General features: G+C 45.9%; 1 protein-coding gene across 4 annotated transcripts in view; it reads right to left on the bottom strand.

Annotated features, from left to right (window-relative positions):
* Nucleotides 1-18,317, bottom strand: part of TBC1D22B (TBC1 domain family member 22B) — a 780,346-nt gene that overhangs the window by 472,530 nt on the left and 289,499 nt on the right. For all 4 annotated transcript variants that reach the window (XM_082245406.1, XM_082245407.1, XM_082245409.1 and 1 more), the window contains exon 6: nt 14,659-14,787. In XM_082245406.1, the coding sequence (XP_082101532.1) occupies nt 14,659-14,787 (129 nt within the window). The remainder of the gene's footprint in view (nt 1-14,658; nt 14,788-18,317) is intronic.

The raw sequence follows: 18,317 nt of genomic DNA, 5'->3' as shown, positions 1-18,317 counted from the left end.
TAGTCGCTCCGGGCCCGGACACCTCCGAACCCATGCAGTTGGGCTTGCTTCGTCCCTCTCTCACCATGGAGGAACGACAGCGCAGACGAATCAATAACCTCTGTTTGTACTGTGGGGAACCCGGGCATTATGTGAGGTCCTGCCCTGCAAAGATGCGTAAGTGCCTTTCAGTGTATCTCCTCAGTGCATGATCCTGTTTCACCTAACCAAGCCTCTCATCTTACTCTCCCCATTATGTTACAGCTCCCAGGAAGGAGTATCCAGGTATCCGTCATAATTGATTCCGGAGCCTGCAGCTGCTTTATAGACTTGACGTTTGCAGCCAAACACCTCATTCCACTTCAGCCAAAGGCCCGGGGACTAGCTGTACATCTTGCTGATGGCTCTGTCATTAAATCCGGTCCAGTCACACAAGAGACGGTCCCTTTGCTTACTATCATTGCTTCCCATCACCAAGAGTTTTTACGCCTGGATGCCATTTCATCACCTCTGTTCCCCATCATCCTAGGTATGCCCTGGCTACAGGCCCATAACCCCCAAATCAACTGGGCCACTGGAGAAATCACATTTCCTTCAAGTTATTGCCAGCAACATTGCCTGCAAGAACCTTCGGTCAACCCCTCACCCTTACTCTGCCTTAACTCAGACCTTGAATTACAAAAATCAATCCCAGTGGCATACCACGATTTTCTGGACGTATTCAGTAAGAAGGGTGCAGAGACTCTCCCTCCTCATAGGTCCTATGACTGCCCTATTGAACTGTTACCAGGGGCTGAGGTCCCTTTCGGAAGGATTTACCCTTTAACTGAGCTTGAATTGGGCACGCTAAAGGACTATATTGATGACAACCTAAAAAAATGGATTTTTGTAAGATCTTACCGTAAAATCCTTTTCTCTTAAGCTCATTGACAGACGTAGTCTTCTTGATTCTCAAGAGCTGGGTTATGTTGTCTCCGCAGGAGTAGGACTAGGCAGAAAGACAAAACGTTCTGGCTCCACCTTAGGGGCAGTCCCTGAGGGTATATCCTCCCTCTCTCTGCTACAGGGAATCAGTTCTGTTCTAAAGCAGTAACAGAGAATTTAACCCAACTCAATGATAGAGGGGCGGGTACTACGTCTGTCAATGAGCTTAAGGCTCCATGTACACGGGACGTTGTTAAAAGTCCCTTTGAATGCTGGAATTTTTAGGACGTTTGAAACGTCCGTTCGGTCGCGTTTGTACCCGCGTTTAGCGGCGTTTGCGGGCGTTTGCATTTAGAAGCGTTCCTAGAGGTCAAAAAAATTATTCCCCTTTAAAATGGAAAAACGCGAACGCTAAACGCGGGTCATCGCGTTCAGACGCGTTCGGACGCGTTTAGACGCGTTCGGATGTGTTTGTGCGTTTGAAACGCCGGGAAACACACGTTCGAACGCAAATAATTGCGTTCTAAAAAAAGTCCCTGAACGCAACTGCCTGCAAATGACTGTAAACGACCTGGTGTACATGGACAGATAAGATAAAATGTAGATGGGTTCAGGGGCTTCTGAAAAAAAACGCCCAACTGCTCCTAAACGACCATTTCCAGCGTCCCGTGTACATGGAGCCTAAGAGAAAAGGATTTTACGGTAAGATCTTACAAAAATCCATTTTTCTCTATCGCTCATTGACAGACGTAGTCTTCTTGATTCTCAAGAGCTGGGACATCCAGAAGCAGTGCCACAAAATGAGGGGTGGGATTGACCGAATCAAAATCCAATCTAGAAGGCCCAACCGGAGCCAACCAGAAGTATCAAAGGACTCATCGAGTAAACAGATGAGACCTACCCCACAAATCCTCGAGGTAGACCAACAGTCTCCTCAAACAGTGGCCTGCAGGAACCTTGCAGCCAGAAGAGGCATCTGACGATGCCATCACATAAACCTTATACAATATTGTAAAGGTATGAACCGACTACTAAACAGTCGCCTTGAAAACCTGAACCACTGACGCCTGATGGCGGAAGGTCCAGGAAACTCTAAGCGCCCGAGTAGAATGCGCCTTAACAGGGAACGGGGGATCCCGACCCTTAGATAAAATAAGCCTATACCACCGTCTGTCTGATCCATCTAAAGATGGTCGCAGCAGAACAGGCAACCCCTTCTTAGGGCCATCCGTGATCACAAACAGTGAATCCGTCTTACAAATTGAATCCGTAGTATTCAAGTATATCCTGATCGCCCGAACTACATCCAAGGAATGCCATGCAAATTCTCGAGGATGATTGGGCTAAGGACATAGGAAGGACAATACACTGTCATTCAATGAAACTTTGAAACCACCTTAGAAGGAAGGATGGATTCGGATGAAGAACAACCTTATCCCTATGAACCACCAGATCTGGGGAACAACAGGATAATGCAGCCAGTTCTGACACCCTGCGTGCAGAAGTGATAGCCACCAAGAAGACCACCTTCTGGGATAAAGTAAGCAAGGGAAACTCCCTGATATTTTCAAAGGGAGGTGTCTGAAGAACCGACAGCACCAAATTAAGATCCCAGGATGGTAACGGCGCGTGCACTGGCAGAGCCAGGTGTCGCACCCCCTGGATGAAATTCCGCACCAAGGAATGAGTAGACAAAAGCTTCTGAAAGAAGATAGCAAATGCTGAAACCAGACCCTTGATAACACTCAAGGCCAACTTCTGCTCAACTCCCTGTTGCAGAAAGCCAATATTCGGACTACCGAATAAAGATGTAGATGGAACCCAAGGGATTCACACCACACAATATAAGACTTCCATGTACGATGATAATCTTTCTGGAAGTCGCTTTCCTTGTTTAGGAACTAGAGTAGGAATAACTGAAGCTGACAATCCCTTGTCCTTCAGCACCTGGGTCTCAATAACCAGGCCGTTTAAAACCAGCGATCGTAAAGCAGGATGGAAGATCGGTCCCTGAGACAGTAGATCCTCCCTGAGAGGAAGTCTCCACGGGACGTCCGCCATCAGTCTGACCAAGTCGGCGTAACAAGCTCGACGAGGCCAGTCCGGAGCTGCCAGGATTACTGGAATTCCTTCCTCCTCTATCCTGCGAAGAAGTCTTGGCAGTAACCCAAGAGGAGGGAAGGCATACATTAGCTGGTATTGCCCCCACGGGGCGATCAGTGCGTCTGCGGTTTCTGCTAGAGGATCGCGGGAGCGAGCCACGAATCTCTGAACTTTCCTGTTGAATCGAGATGCCAACAGATCCATATCCGGGGTGCCCCATCGTAGGCACAACTGGTGGAAAACGTCTGGATGGAGGGACCATTCCCCCTGATCCAGAGTCTGACGGCTGAGATAATCTGCCTGCCAATTCTCCACCCCCGGAATGAACACCGCAGAGATTGCTGGAACAAATCGTTCCGCCCAGCGAAGAATGCAAGCCACTTCTTTGGCCGCTCGGACACTCTTGGTGCCCCCCTGGTGATTGACATAAGCCACGGCCGTGGCGTTGTCCGACTGGATCCGAACCGGGCTGCCCTGGAGCTGCTCGGTCCAGTGAATCAGACAAAGTCTGATCGCTCTCAGTTCCAATACATTTATCGGTAACCTGGATTCTTCCGGGGACCAAAGTCCCTGGACAGATAACTGACCGAGAATTCCTCCCCATCCGGATAGACTGGCATCCGTGGTCACTGTCGTCCAATATATTGGCAGAAATGACTTTCCCTGGCTGAGCATCGGAGACCGAAGCCACCAGACCAGAGACTCTCTGGTCTGTTTGCTCAATCGGATCTGATTGTCCAGGGATTCCGGATTCCGATTCCATCTGAGAAGAATCTCTTGCTGAAGAATTCGGGTATGGGACTGGGCAAATGGGACTGCTTCGAAGGAAGCCACCATCAACCCCAGACCCCTCATGCAAGTCCGAAGGGAAGACCAGCTGTTGGTGGACTGCTGATTGAATCTTTCGGAGTTTCCCTACCGGAAGAAAAACTCTTGTCCTGACTGTGTCTAGAATTAGACCCAGATATTCGAGCCTCTGGGTGGGAACCAGAAATGACTTTTGCTGGTTCACCAGCCACCCGAATTCCTGTAAAGAAATCATAGTAATTTCTATGTTTTGTAGCAAGGTCTGAGGAGACTCTGCATGAAGCAGAAGATAGTCTAGGTAACCTAGAATCGATATGCCTCTTTGGCGCAGAAGTGCCAACATTGGGGCCAACACCTTCGTGAAGACCCGCGGAGCTGTGGCGAGACCGAAAGGTAACGCCACAAACTGATAGTGGTTCTCTTCTACGGAAAAACGTAGAAACCGCTGATGTCCTGCGAAAATGGGAATGTGAAGATATGCGTCCTAGATGTCTATGGACGCTAGGACATCCCCTGGATGCAGAAAGGCTGCTACTGTGCGAATGGACTCCATTCTGAATCTTCTTATGTAGACAAAAGAATTGAGTGCCCTTAAGTCCAGAATTGGACGCACTTTGCCCTCTTTCCTGGGTATTGTAAATAGGTTTGAATAAAAACCCCTGAAAGCGTTCTGTCCAAGGAACGTGGACTACCACTCCTTGTTGTAGTAAATCTGTGACTGCTCTCCACAGATCGTCTAAACGATCCGGGGATAGTCGGCTATTGGAAGGGAAGAATCGCGCCGGTGGGAGAGATCGAAACTCGATCTTGTACCCTGACCTTATGACTTCGCAAACCCATCTGTCCGGGATTCTGGAAAGCCATGGATCCGGGAACCGGCGAAGACGTCCCCCCACCCCAGTTATGGGTGGGGGCGCACCTTCAGGCTTTGGACGGTTTATCTTCAGGTCTAGAGGGGGCGGGCTTTTGCTTGCCCAACCAACGACCCCTGACGCCTCCTGAAGGAGCTTTGGAGGACTTAATTTTTTCACCCGCGGGACGAAAAAACCTCTTGTGAGCAGAAAAAGAAGGCCCTCGTCTTTGACGAGTTCCTTTACCTTTAAAATTTTGCGGTAAAAAAGGTGCTCTTTCCACCCGTGAGATCCTAATGATCTCATCTAAGTTGGCTCCAAATAGACGCTCTCCTAAAAAGGGGATATTAGCCAATGCTTCTTTGGAACCTTGGTCGGCTAACCAACTTTTTAGCCACAGTGTACGCCTGAGAACCACCGCTGAGACAGATGCTCGCGCCAATAATGAAGTGGCGTCTAACGCCGCATCACACACAAACTGTAACCCCTGTATCATTTGTTCCAACGAATCTGATACCGCCTGAGGGACCTCTTCTAGGTCCCGGCGTAACCACTTGGTCCATACAGTTACAGCCTGCGAAACCAGACCAATAGCAATTATTGGTCTGAAAGCTGATCCAATCAAGGTAAACATGGTGCGAGACATAGCTTCTATCTTGCGATCCACTGGATCTTTAAAAGACGGAGCGTCTTCTAGAGGAATAACCGTGGCTTTATTCAATCTAGCAATTGGTGAATCCACCACAGGTGGTTCTGTCCATTTCTTAATGAGGGTTTCCTCAAACGGATAACGCCTGTTAATGCGTTTAGAAATAGTAGAAATGCGTTTTGGCAGACTCCATTCTTCTTTGATTGGATTGCCAAAACATTTGGGCAATGGAAAAACCTTCGCCACTTTGATGCGTTTTTTAGTCCCAAAAGGGATTTCAGTTTCAGCTATTTCTGACGGAATACCCTGTAATCTTAAGGTTTCTTGAACAGATACAATGAGTGCGTTTACCAACGCTTCCTCTCTGGCTATGGCTGATGCCGAAACATCCTCCTCACTGTCTGAAAAGACAGTACACGAGACACCAATACCAGATGAAGTACCTGCAACTGCAGAAATAGGCTCAGAGTCTGAATCCGAGGTTTCAGATAATAAGGGGTTAGGCGGGGGTCGCTTACTTGCGCCCTGTCCCTGACAAGCCACTTCCACCCGGGACACAAAAGTTTCCATAATAGCGGACAATGATTTAATCGTCAGTGGGGTGCTGGAGGATCCCGCAGACCCCTCGAGGGGATCCGGAGGAGATACATGAGTGGCAGGGTCCCTGTTAATTCAGGACACCTTTGCCAGAAAACACAAAAAAAACTTTTTTTTTTTTTTTAAATAAAAAATACCTCTTTTTTTTTTTTAAATTTTTGTGTCTCCCCCTAGCGCAATAGCGCCCCTCAGAGTACCTGCTTCTCGATCCCACAGAGAGAGAGAGGGACCCCCAAGGCTCACTAACCGATGCAGTGAAGTTTCCAACCAACTGCAGTCAGCGTCTGTCTTTTACAGACTGGAAGGAGCTGTTGCTTTTTCCCGGGTAGAAGGACGTGGCTCCGCCCCCTGTGTACGCCTTCCGGCGTTCCCAGCTCTCCACGAGGTAGCTGGGCTCATGAAACATGGCCGCCCCCATACAGGAGACATTCGACTCCAAAAACATGGCGGCCGGTGTGACCTGAGGACATGCATGCACCTGGTCTACGGAAAAATGGCGGCGGACCGCCGAAATCGTTTTTCCCAGCACATCCACCTGCATCTCTGCTGAGTGGCGATTGATTGATCTACAGGAGATACACTACAAATAAGGTAGGATATACCTCCTATGTCTGCTGTAATGCTACAGTCTGCTGGGTAGAGTGTTAGCTCTCAAACCAAGTCCACTTCCCACAAACACATACTGTATTTACAAGGGGGACTTTTAGTGTCAGATATATACTGACCATGTATGGAGGGGCCCATAATTCATACTGCCTCATAACGAGGAAAGAAAAAAGGGAACGTTTACTCACCATACCGAACCGACAGGCACCCTCTCTTCACAATACCCTCTCCACCGGGGTGGGGGTTTGTGGACCACTCCGGACGCCTCGACTCTCAGGTTCCTGGCGTCCAAGCGAGACTTTTAACTCGCAAGGTCAGTCCCTCCACTGGGACTCCGTCGCGGCCGACCCAGCGCGGAGCTCTGGTCTGCACGCGCTCGTAGGCAGAAACCGGGGTGACCACTGGATCTCAACATCCAGCCCGTCGCCCGGCCCCGCATACTTACTTGAATGTGTCGCGGCCGACCAAGCGCAATGCCATGGTCTGCGCGCGCTCGTAGGCCGGCTGGGGTGACCACAAGTGTCGCCCAGTCCGGCATCTTTGCTTGAAGATCTCACAGGAAAAACACTGGAGAAAAACTACCTAAAAAATGTCTTTTTCTTAAAGAAAAAAGTCTTGCCAGGACCAAAAGATCCCAGCAAGGAACTTAGGTCCTTACTCCTGACTAGACAGAAAAAAACTGATTCCCTGTAGCAGAGAGAGGGAGGATATACCCTCAGGGACTGCCCCTAAGGTGGAGCCAGAACGTTTTGTCTTTCTGCCTAGTCCTACTCCTGCGGAGACAACATAACCCAGCTCTTGAGAATCAAGAAGACTACGTCTGTCAATGAGCGATAGAGAAAAAGGGTTTATTCGCCCATCTACCTCTCCAGCTGGTGCAGGCATCTTCTTTGTTGAAAAGAAGGACCATTCACTGCGACCCTGCATAGACTACAGAGAATTGAACAAGATTACTGTAAAGAACCGTTATCCTCTGCCTCTTGTGCCCGAACTGTTTCAAAGACTGGGAGCCGCAGTCATCTTCACTAAACTGGATCTGCGGGGAGCATACAATCTAATCCGTATTCGAGAAGGAGACGAATGGAAAACGGCATTTCGTACTCGATTCGGGCACTTTGAGTACCTAGTCATGCCCTTTGGGTTATGCAATGCACCGGCCACCTTTCAGCACTTTGTCAATGACATTTTCCGTGACTATCTGGACTTGTACGTCATTGTGTACCTAGATGACATCCTGATTTTCTCCTCCTCTGTTGATGACCACCGTAGACATGTCCGAAATGTGCTAACCCGACTACGGCAACATGGCCTCTACGCCAAACCGGAGAAGTGCGACTTTGAACTTCAGTGTATCCAGTTCTTAGGTCTGATCATCTCTGTTGAAGGCATTAAGATGGACCCTCAGAAAGTCACCGCCATCTTAGATTGGCCAGCTCCTATGGACAGAAAGGGGGTTCAACGCTTCATCGGGTTTGCCAACTTTTACCGGAAGTTTATTAGGGGGTTCTCTGCTATTATCGCCCCCATTACCGAACTAACTAAGCAAGGAACCCGATTCCTCTGGTCTCCCAAAGCTCAATCTGCTTTTGAAGCCCTCAAGAAGCTGTTCATGTCAGCACCCATCTTGAAGCACCCTGACCCTGCCTTACCGTTTGTTCTTGAAGTTGACGCCTCGGAAGTTGCAGTGGGGGCTGTGCTGTCTCAACGGCAAGGAGCTAAAGCCCTACTTTACCCGGTTGCTTTCTTTTCCCGCAAATTATCAATAGCAGAAAGAAATTATGATGTGGGAGACCGCAAGCTTTTGGCCATCAAGGCCGCATTGGAAGAATGGCGTTACTTACTTGAAGGTGCAGCACATCCCATTCTTATCTATACAGACCACAAGAATCTAGAATATCTGAGAACGGCTAAGAGATTAAAACCTCGGCAGGCAAGGTGGGCACTTTTTTTCTCTAGATTCTCATTCCATATAACGTACAGGCCAGGGTCAAAGAATACAAAACCAGATGCACGTTCACGTATGTTCAACGACCCTGAAAGGTCCACACTCCCAGACACCATCCTTCCCTCAGGAAACTTTCTTGTATTACAGGAGAATCTCCTATCCCGACTCAAACAGGCTTCTGCTGAGATTGCTTCGTCCTCTGAAACCAGCTTGCAGGCACAGGATGGCCTACTGTGGCATGAAGGTAAAATTGTTGTACCTAAGGACTTAAGAATGACTGTGTTAGAGCTCTGTCATGACCACAAGCTGGCCGGACACTTCGGTGCCCTGAAGACGGCCGAACTGGTACAACGCACGTTCTGGTGGCCTCAGGTGGTAGGCGACTGTAAGAGCTATGTGGAGTCTTGTACTACTTGCTCCCGAAGCAAGAACAGCAGGGTAAAGGCCTGGGGTTTACTGAAGCCATTGCCCGTCCCAGAGAGACCCTGGAAAATGATCTCAATAGACTTCATTGTGGAACTCCCCCCAGCAGAGGGTTTTTCTACCATCTTCGTGGTGGTGGACAGACTGTCCAAAATGGCCCATTTTTTGCCCATGAAAGGTACACCCTCGGCTGTAGAAACTGCAAAAATTTTCGTCAAAGAAATTGTAAGGCTCCATGGTGTTCCAGCCAACATCGTGTCCGACCGGGGTGTCCAGTTCACCTCCAGGTTCTGGAAAGCTCTATGTGGTTCTCTAGAGATTGAATTGGCTTTTTCCTCCGCATATCACCCTCAGACGAACGGACAAACAGAAAGAACCAATCAGACCCTTGAGCAGTACCTCCGTTGCTTCTCTTCCTTCTCCCAAGATGACTGGGTCTCTTTACTCCCCATTGCTGAGTTTGCTTACAATAACTCTTTCCATTCTGCCATCAAACAAACTCAGTTTTTTGCTAATTACGGCTTTCACCCGTCCTTCCTGCCTAGTATTATTCCTGAATGCTCAATCCCTGCAGTCTCTGAAACAATGAATTTCTTCTCTGAAAACAACAAACTTTTACAAGAGACTATGGCCAAGACACAGGAGTACAATAAAAAGATCTTTGACAGGAAGAAGCGAGGAGAACTAATTCTGGAACCTGGCAACCAGGTATGGTTGTCTACAGTAAACTTGAAAATGGCTTGCCCCTCAAAAAAATTGGGCCCTAAGTTTTTGGGTCCCTTCCCTGTTAAGAGGAAGATCAATGATGTAGCCTATGAGCTGGAATTACCCGATTCACTTAAAAGTTCACCCCATCTTCCATGTGACTCTGTTGAAACCTGTGGTTCCGAATCCTTTTCCTGAACGAAATACTGGTCCACCAGAGCCTGTAATAGTCAATGGAGAGGAGGAATTTGAGGTGGAAACAATCTTGGATTGTAGAAGGAGGTACAATCAGGTTCAGTACCTAATTAAATGGAAGGGGTATGGACCGGAAGATAACTCTTGGGAGCCTGAAAGCAATATTCATGCTAAGGAACTAATGCAATCCTTCAAGAGATCCCATGCCGAGAAGTTGGCTCAATTGGGCATCCGGAGGCTGCCCTTTAGGGAGGGGGCAATGTCATGGGTCTGCTACCTAAGGGGTTAACTTAGTGTAGAGTCTGCAGCCTAATTGCAGTGATTGGCAACAGGCTGCTCTATTTAAACTCTGCAGCAGCATTATGTCCTTGCTGTCTGATCCACAGCTTCCTGTGACCCCTGCTCCTGTTTACCTGCTTCTGTGATTGATCTCCTGTACGACCCGGCTTGACTTTGAACTTCGCTTGCTTTCTGCCTGCACCTGACCTCGGCTCCCCTCTGACCTTGTACCTGCATGCTCCTTTGGATTCCACGCTGCCCGCCTGTTGTTGACCCGGCCTGCGAACTGATCCGTTTGCCTGTGAACCCCCAGAGTGAGTGTGGACTCGGGTGTTCCGTCCTTCTGCCTGCCTGCTGTTGGAATCCTCCTACCTGCTGGTTGTCTCCTCTTCAAGCATCTGGGACCTTGGAGCTACCCGTCCAACAGCTGACCCGCCAGGCCCTCATACCATTCTGCTCTCCCGTGCCACCTGTCTGCTCTACCAGGGGCCGCGAGTCAGATACGTAAGGGAGGCCTTCCTCTGCACTACCGGGCTCATCAGTCAGGTACGTGGGAAGTTGACAGGTAGACTTCAATAAGGAAGTCATTAATCTCATGTGGGATTATGTGTAGATGGGTCTTCCTTCAGATTATTAAGGGTTCCATAGAAATCCCTAATAGCATTAGCTATATCTCTGGGGTTGCGAAAACTAGCTCCTGTAAGGTGAAGGTTAAGGAGGGCAATATTGGACTTGGCTTGTCTTTTTTTGAGCTGGGAAGCCGGAAGCTTTCCTGCTCTATTGCTGTGGGAGTACCACAAGATTTTAAGTAGTTTTAAATTAAATATCGTAGTTCGATTTAAGTTCCTGTCTGAATCTTCCCGATGTTTGAGTAATCAGCATCAGCATTATGGGTTTATGTAGAGCTTCCAACTCAGCTATTTTTTTAATGTAGTTGTGAAATACGTAGGGTTTTTTTTTTCCGCTCCCTAGCGGCTTGTTGGATGAGCAGTCCTCTAGCAAATGCCTTATGGGCGCACCATGTGGTCATGCCCATTTTTGTTAAAAGTGAAAAACTCCTAATTTGTTCTTTAGTTCCTCACTATACTGGGGATGCGAAAGAATATAGGTATTATTACGCCATAGAGGAGAGTGAGTTGTATCCAAAACATCAATGGTAATAGGTGCATGGTCCGACCATGTAATGCTATGGATTTCTGCCTCGATAATCTGGAGAACATATTTATCAGTGAGAAACAGGTCTATTCTAGAATAGCTTTTATGGACTGGAGAGTAGTAGATAAAATCCTTTTCAGTGGTACGTAGGCATCTCCATGGATCAAATAGGTTTTTCTCTAGGCAGAGGGGACCCACAGTAGGTCTCCTCTTTCGGCCCCCTGAAGGGGAGTCCATGTCAGGATTGAGCACTACATCAAAATCACCACAAATAATCAGTTTACCTTTCTGCACTTGTTTAACCTTCCTAATCAGTTTGCGAATAAATTTCACAGGTTGCCTATTAGGAGCATACAATGTTAGGATTGTATATAGTACATTAATATCAGTAACCAATATGATAAAGCGACCTTGGTCACCTATAGTTTTGCTTCTTAGTGTGAAGGCAACAAGGTCACTCACAGCAATAAGTACACCATTTCTTTTCCTTGAGTCATTAGCCAGGAAAGCGTATGGAAATTTATGGTAAGAACATTTGGGTGCTTTGCACTTAGCAAAGTGGGTCTCCTGAGCACACAGGATATCGCACTTCTTCTCTAGTGCCACTTGCCATAGGTCTAAGGGACATCTTGAGGAATTGGAGTGATTTGTTCACATCTAGTGGTAAAAGGGTTAGTCAGTTAAAGAGCCAAAGCTAGACATGTACATTTGTGGATAAATGTGGCCAGGGAGAACAAGCAACAAATTGCACCGAAGTTAGAAACTTAAACGAGAACTTGTAGAAGATAGTCACCTAACTTAATTTCGTAGAAGAATACGAAGAAATCTCGTAACAAACTGTGGAGGAAAGAAGTGTGTTCAGCCGAACGGGTGTAGTACCCACAGGCGTCTTAGCACATATACAATGTTAATCCGAGTGGATCTCTAGCTTGGTGTAGGCAAAAGGGCGTGAATCCAATGGCTAGTATAGACCAGTTAAAGAATCATCTTCTAGATCTGTTACCGCAGGATTTGGCATAGAGTATCAAATTAGCTGGTCTTTCACATGATAAAAGTGAATTTGCACAATAACATCTCTAGGCATTTTTTTCAGTATGTGGGGAGTTTTCGGAAGTCTATGGGCCCTATCGATAATGACATCAGCTGCTGTAAGCGAGGGTATGGCTTTAGTCCTGAGTTGTTAAAGGAAAGTGCTCAGCTCCGTATTTTTGACAGATTCAGGGATGCCTCTAAACTTGATATTATACCTGCATGATCTGTCTTCAAGGTCTGTCACTTTGAGCTTTAGCGATTTGAGCTCTTCCTCCACTTCAAAGTGAGCGTCCACTAGCTCATTATGTGCCCTTGGGAATTCCCCCATCTGATTTTCCACATAATGAACTCTATTGCCAATATCAGCCAGATCCCTCTGTGTTGTGCGCATAAATGTTGTTATGTCCTGCTGGAGTGCACCCCTTAAGGTTAAGAGTATATCTTTCAGTTATGTCAGTGATAGATTGCCCTTTAGTGGGGAATGAGTCAAGCTGTTGACCGTATGCCGCAGTCTCCGCAATCTCCTCCCCATCTGCATTATTTGGGTATAATGGGTCATCCTGCCCTGGTATCCTTCTTTTCTGCTAAATAGGGCTGTTAGATGCCGAGGATGGCTGGGGATCATGTTCACTGTGTGACTCACCAGCTTTCTTGCAGGGAGAGCTGGGCAGCTTAGCCTCTGTAGTGGAGGATGAGAGAGAGTGAGTCCCAGCGCCATCTTGGATCCCTTGGCCTGCGGCTGGAGAGAGAAATTCGGTCAATTTCCTAGGTCCTTCCCTCTCCTTTCGCTTGCCCATGCTGCTCATATTGTTCTCCTCAGGGTAGAGATCAATTGTGGCCATGAGGGAGCTGTGTAAAGTCGTGGTAGATGGCTGTAATACACCCAATGCAGCGGAGCAGATCTCTCACATGTCCATCAGCTCCGGTTGCCAGCTCCGCCCCCCTCTAATGTTTATTTAAAACATTGGTGATTGGTATTTTAAAGTAGCCATTCCCTGAAGGATATTAAAGTGGTTGTAAAGGCAGAAGGTTTTTTATCTTAATGCATTAAGATAAAAAGTTTTCTGTGTGCTGCAGACCCCTGCAGATGTTACTCGAGGCCCATCTCGATCCAACGATGTCCACGAGTGCCTCGGCCATTCACGACTGCTGCTGTCAAAGTCCGTAGCCAATGAGGAGAGAGAGGGGTGGGGCCGAACCGCGGCGCTGTGTCTGAATGGATACACAGAGCTGCGGCTCGACTGGGGTGCCCCCATTGCAAGCTGCTTGCTGTGGGGGTACTCGGCAAGAGGGAGGGGCCAGAAGCACCGGCCAGGGACCTGAGAAAAGGAGGATCAGGCTGCCCTGTGCTAAACCACTGCACAGAGCAGTGAAGTATAACATGTTTGTTATTTTTATAGAAAAAAAACAAGACTTTACATTCACTTTAAGTTCACCTACTTATGTTTGTTGTTTTAAGCAATGTCACTAGTTATTATTGATCCTATGTATTAAAGGTAACGTTTATAAATAGCGCTGAATTATAATAATAATAACCCACAGCATAGGTGTCAGTGGGGGAAACAAGAAACCCTCAGCACTGGTGTCCGTGACTGAAGTGATAACTTCAAACTTTGGCATTGTACTAGCCCCCCAAATTGGTGATCAGCAGCTGTTGTGCTGTTAAACCCTCCCTTGCACTAGCGGTCTCCACATGGGTGATACGTGGCTGTATTTCACCCCCTCTCATATGTAGTCAGTAGCAGAATTATAAAGCTTCCCCCCTCTATCCCCCCATTCGTCAGTGGCAGTTTTGTTTTTGTCTTTTTACCAACACTGACCCCATTGGGGGTCAGTGGCTGTAAAATATAACCTCCTCAATATTGGCAGCCAGTGGTTACCTGATAACATGCTCCTGTGCTCCTATTCTGCCTAACAGTACTGGATTTGTTTTCATGGCAGATTTTGGAACAAGGGGAATGTTCCAGCATGCAACGCTGCTGCAGATCTGCAAATTGCCCAACAGGTGGGAGATCCAGCCCAAGACTTGGCGGATGGTGGGCTGCATACAGAGTGGGCCACACACAGAGCTGGCAGGCAGCGTTTTTGGCACCAGGACTCTAGTGCCTTGATAGTCCACTGTTAATTATCCTGTGCTATTTTCTAGACAACATAGAGCAGTAAAAAAAATGCACTAAATTTGCTTTCCTTCATGAAGATCAGCAGCAAAGATAATCATTGCTTTTCCCTGTCACTGCTTACAACCAAAAACAAACCCCTAACCAAGTGGGATTCAATTACTTTAACAATTGGAATGCACCTGCCAGACAAACATAGCAAAACAGCCACAGGAATTGTCACTGCTTTGCTTTTGAGGAATAGCTGTAATAAAAATGAAAAAAATTAAACTAGAGGTAATCATTTTGCACCTGTCGATATGTATCTTGATGATGCTCTTCATTACGGGACTCATAATACTGCTCTATAAAACCAAAATACTCAGCACGTTTCCTCTGGAGCGTTTGATGTCGTCTGTCCTTATTTGCAGGGAGATAGCCCTGTGGATGAGAGAAAAGTTTATTGTCAAAAGGTAAAAACATAAAATATAAAAGTGTGCAAGAGATACAGAATAAACATCACAATATGGAAAGTACAGTAATAAACACGTTTTCTATGTTGTTGCATCAATCCTTTCTTCATCATATGTTGCAGCCTCAGTAGGACATTTGGTCATTCATTTTTATTTCCCCCTTCATGTTAGATGTTATGAGTATAGCAGAAGCATCAAAAAGGCAGCAGCTTGAGAAAAAATAAAAGTAAATAAACCCTTTGAACACTTTTCTGCAGAAACTAGAATTACCACTTCTTGTGCCTTTAGGGCAAACCCCTGTCCTAGAGGTAAAGCTAGCAGATTGGGAATAGGAATTGAGGAGAGAAGGGATAGAAATTTTGGGCTTCCACCAGATCGAACTTCCAGTATAAACCAAAGACCAGATGGCAGCCTTGCAAAGCTGGGCAACAGAGGCTTGATGTTGGAATGCCCAGGAAACTCCCATCAATCCAGGGGAGATGTTTTATGCTTTAGAGGGCAAGCTCTTGAGATTCACTGTCTTATCCACCTGGCAATTGTGATTTTAGAATCAGGATGACCTTTGCAAGGAGGAGGATTTTTTTTAATAACAAATGGTAACAATTACAGTTTCAGTAGAGTATCTGACATATCACAGTTAGGGAATATACATGTAGCCTAACAAGTAATATTGTGAACCAAATCTGCAAAACAGGATTTAGAAACAATATAAAGGGACATTGATTATTCAATCTAGTTAGTTAAATTGTCTGACCTGTAACATGAGATGTTGAGCCTCCTGATCCCAGGATGGTCATGAATCATGGCCATATCTCAGGTGGGAGGTTAACGTGTCACCACGGAATGAGATCTACAATAAAGGGTAGCCAGCATACTGTATAAAGTAGTACAAAACAAAAAAAAAGGGGGGGGGAGGTAAACTGAAAAAAAAAGGGGGGGGGGAGAAGAAGGGAAAGGATGGGGAGTAGGTTAGGAAAAGAGGGTAAAAGTAAAATGAACAGAGAAGGGGGGAGTAGGTCAGGAGGAGAGTAACATATAAACAAAAGAGAAAGATAAAGGCAGGCAAAGACCTTAAGGCTTAAAGGGGACAATCAGCCTCCCGACCACTAAATCCAGGGTCATCCAGGGCCAGAGTAAGGGTCCAGGGTGCCATCATGTATCTCTTGGTAGTTTGAAGTGTATCCAACTGAACCAGGTAGCTGTGAATTTATGAAATACTTCAGTCCAGAAAGGAGTCACTCACAACTCCACCCTATGTGCAACATAGTGCCTCCCTCCCTACCACATCTCCAGCACAGTTTGCAGACTGTTGGGTAACATTTATGAAGAAATGGGGTCTGGCACCACCTAGTTCTAACTTTGTCTATAAAGGCTCCATGAATGTGGCGATCCAGGAGAATTGTTACAAACTTGTTAATCATCTCCCAGTCCTCATCTGGAAAAGGAGACCTGTAGCTGCCTTTCCTAGGTCTTACATGCTTTGTTGGAATTTTCAGGCTGATCCCCCATTAATATCAAATAGATAGCCAAGATCAGATGTCGCTGGGTTTTCTTTCTTAGGCATACAAACTCAAAGGATAAAAAAGGCTACCTATAGCGCTTGCTCTAAAATAGTTTATAAAAGTAGAAATAGAACTTCAATATATATAGTAGTAATTGCACTTCAGTGAATAAAATATATAAATAAATATAGTGTAAATTATTTAGCAGCTGCTAAAGTAAAAAAGATCATGTATAGGTAAGTAGTCTAAAAGGCTACCTATAGCGCTTGCTTTAAATTAATAAATATATAAAACTTCATAAACAAATAATTTGCAGAGTGTTGAATTGATATTCCATAAAACAATATTGCAAAAAATAGCCAAACTCAAAATTGTCCAATATATTTAAAGATGAGTCCTTAGTGCAAAGAATTCCCAGTGAAAGTTTCAAATAAATGTGCAATAAGGTGGTTCCTCTGTGCAAAACTTCTATAAAAAAAAGGAGCTCCAGATAGTGTATTATCGCTCAGTGTTGGAGGCGTCTGCTGCGTGTGTTGTCACCTGTCCCCGCCGATGTCCTTCACATGCCATGGTCACCCTCCAGAGCGGTTCTTGTGGCCTGACAGCTGCGGACGTGCAGAGGATCAGATCCGGCTAGGTGTGATTATCAGAGCCCGAGGGAGACTGGGAGGACCAGGGCATGTGAAGGACATCGGCAGGGACAGGTGACAACACACGCAGCAGACGCCTCCAACACTGAGCGATAATACACTATCTGGAGCTCCTTTTTTTATAAACATCTTTGCCTGGCGAGGGGAGAGGAGACAGAGGGGGACCTTATCACTTCACCTGCCCTGAAGCAAGCCAAAGAGATCGCTTTAGCCTGGAAGGCTATACAAGTCTGATAGGTCATGGTGCTATAAGGCACACATGACCCACAACGTTTGGTGAGTGATTGAATCTTACCTTCGTTATAGGATTCACCATTGCGCTGAGCACCTGCACTTTTGTCTAGAAGTTTTGCACAGAGGAACCACCTTATTGCACATTTATTTGAAACTTTCACTGGGAATTCTTTGCACTAAGGACTCATCTTTAAATATATTTTACAATTTTGAGTTTGGCTATTTTTTGCAATATTGTTTTATGGACTATCAATTCAACACACTGCAAGTTATTTGTTTATGAAGTTTTATATATTTATATATTTATTATTTTAAAGCAAGCGCTATAGGTAGCCTTTTAGACTACTTACCTATACATGATCTTTTTTTACTATAGCAGCTGCTAAATAATTTACACTATATTTATTTATATATTTTATTCACTGAAGTGCAATTACTACTATATATATTGAAGTTCTATTTCCACTTTTATTCACTATTTTAGAGCAAGCGCTATAGGTAGTATTTTTTAGACTACTCACCCACACACGTTTTTTTACTATAGCAGCTGCTACCAATATACACAATTTAATATATTTATATTTATTTATTCACTAAAGCACAATCACATTAATTATTTATTTAATAATACGTGGCGCGGGGCATATACATTAGTATATTCCCTTTTATAAACTCAAAGGATGTAAGAGGTCTTGACCATAGGGAAGCTTTGCTGGTCTGTTATTTTTAAACTTATTGTGGGGGATATGAAAGTTAAATGTGTCAAGGAAACAACTTTTTCACAAAGGAAGAACTGGTGAGCCAGAATGTAGCGATATGTCCATCCATGGATCAAGAAATTCTGGGGGGAAACCAGGATTACCTCTGATCTCAGTCAGGAGCCCAGAATAGTGTAGATCCAAAAAGTGGATGGAGCTGAAAGCCCCTTCAGAAAGTGTCTAGGAGGAAGCCAGGATAAAAAGTGCAAGGAGTGGTGGGCTAGTGCCCTTTCCAAATTTCCAAATTCACCCACACCTTTCCCTGGGCATGCCAGGCCAAAATATGGACTTAATGACAGGCTAAGTAATATTTATATAGGTCTGTCAGTCCTACCCCACCTTTTAATTTTTTTT

Source organism: Pelophylax lessonae (assembly GCF_965119305.1).
Source record: "Pelophylax lessonae genome assembly, chromosome: 2".
NCBI lineage: Eukaryota > Metazoa > Chordata > Amphibia > Anura > Ranidae > Pelophylax > Pelophylax lessonae.
This window is presented reverse-complemented; position numbering and strand designations above follow the sequence as displayed.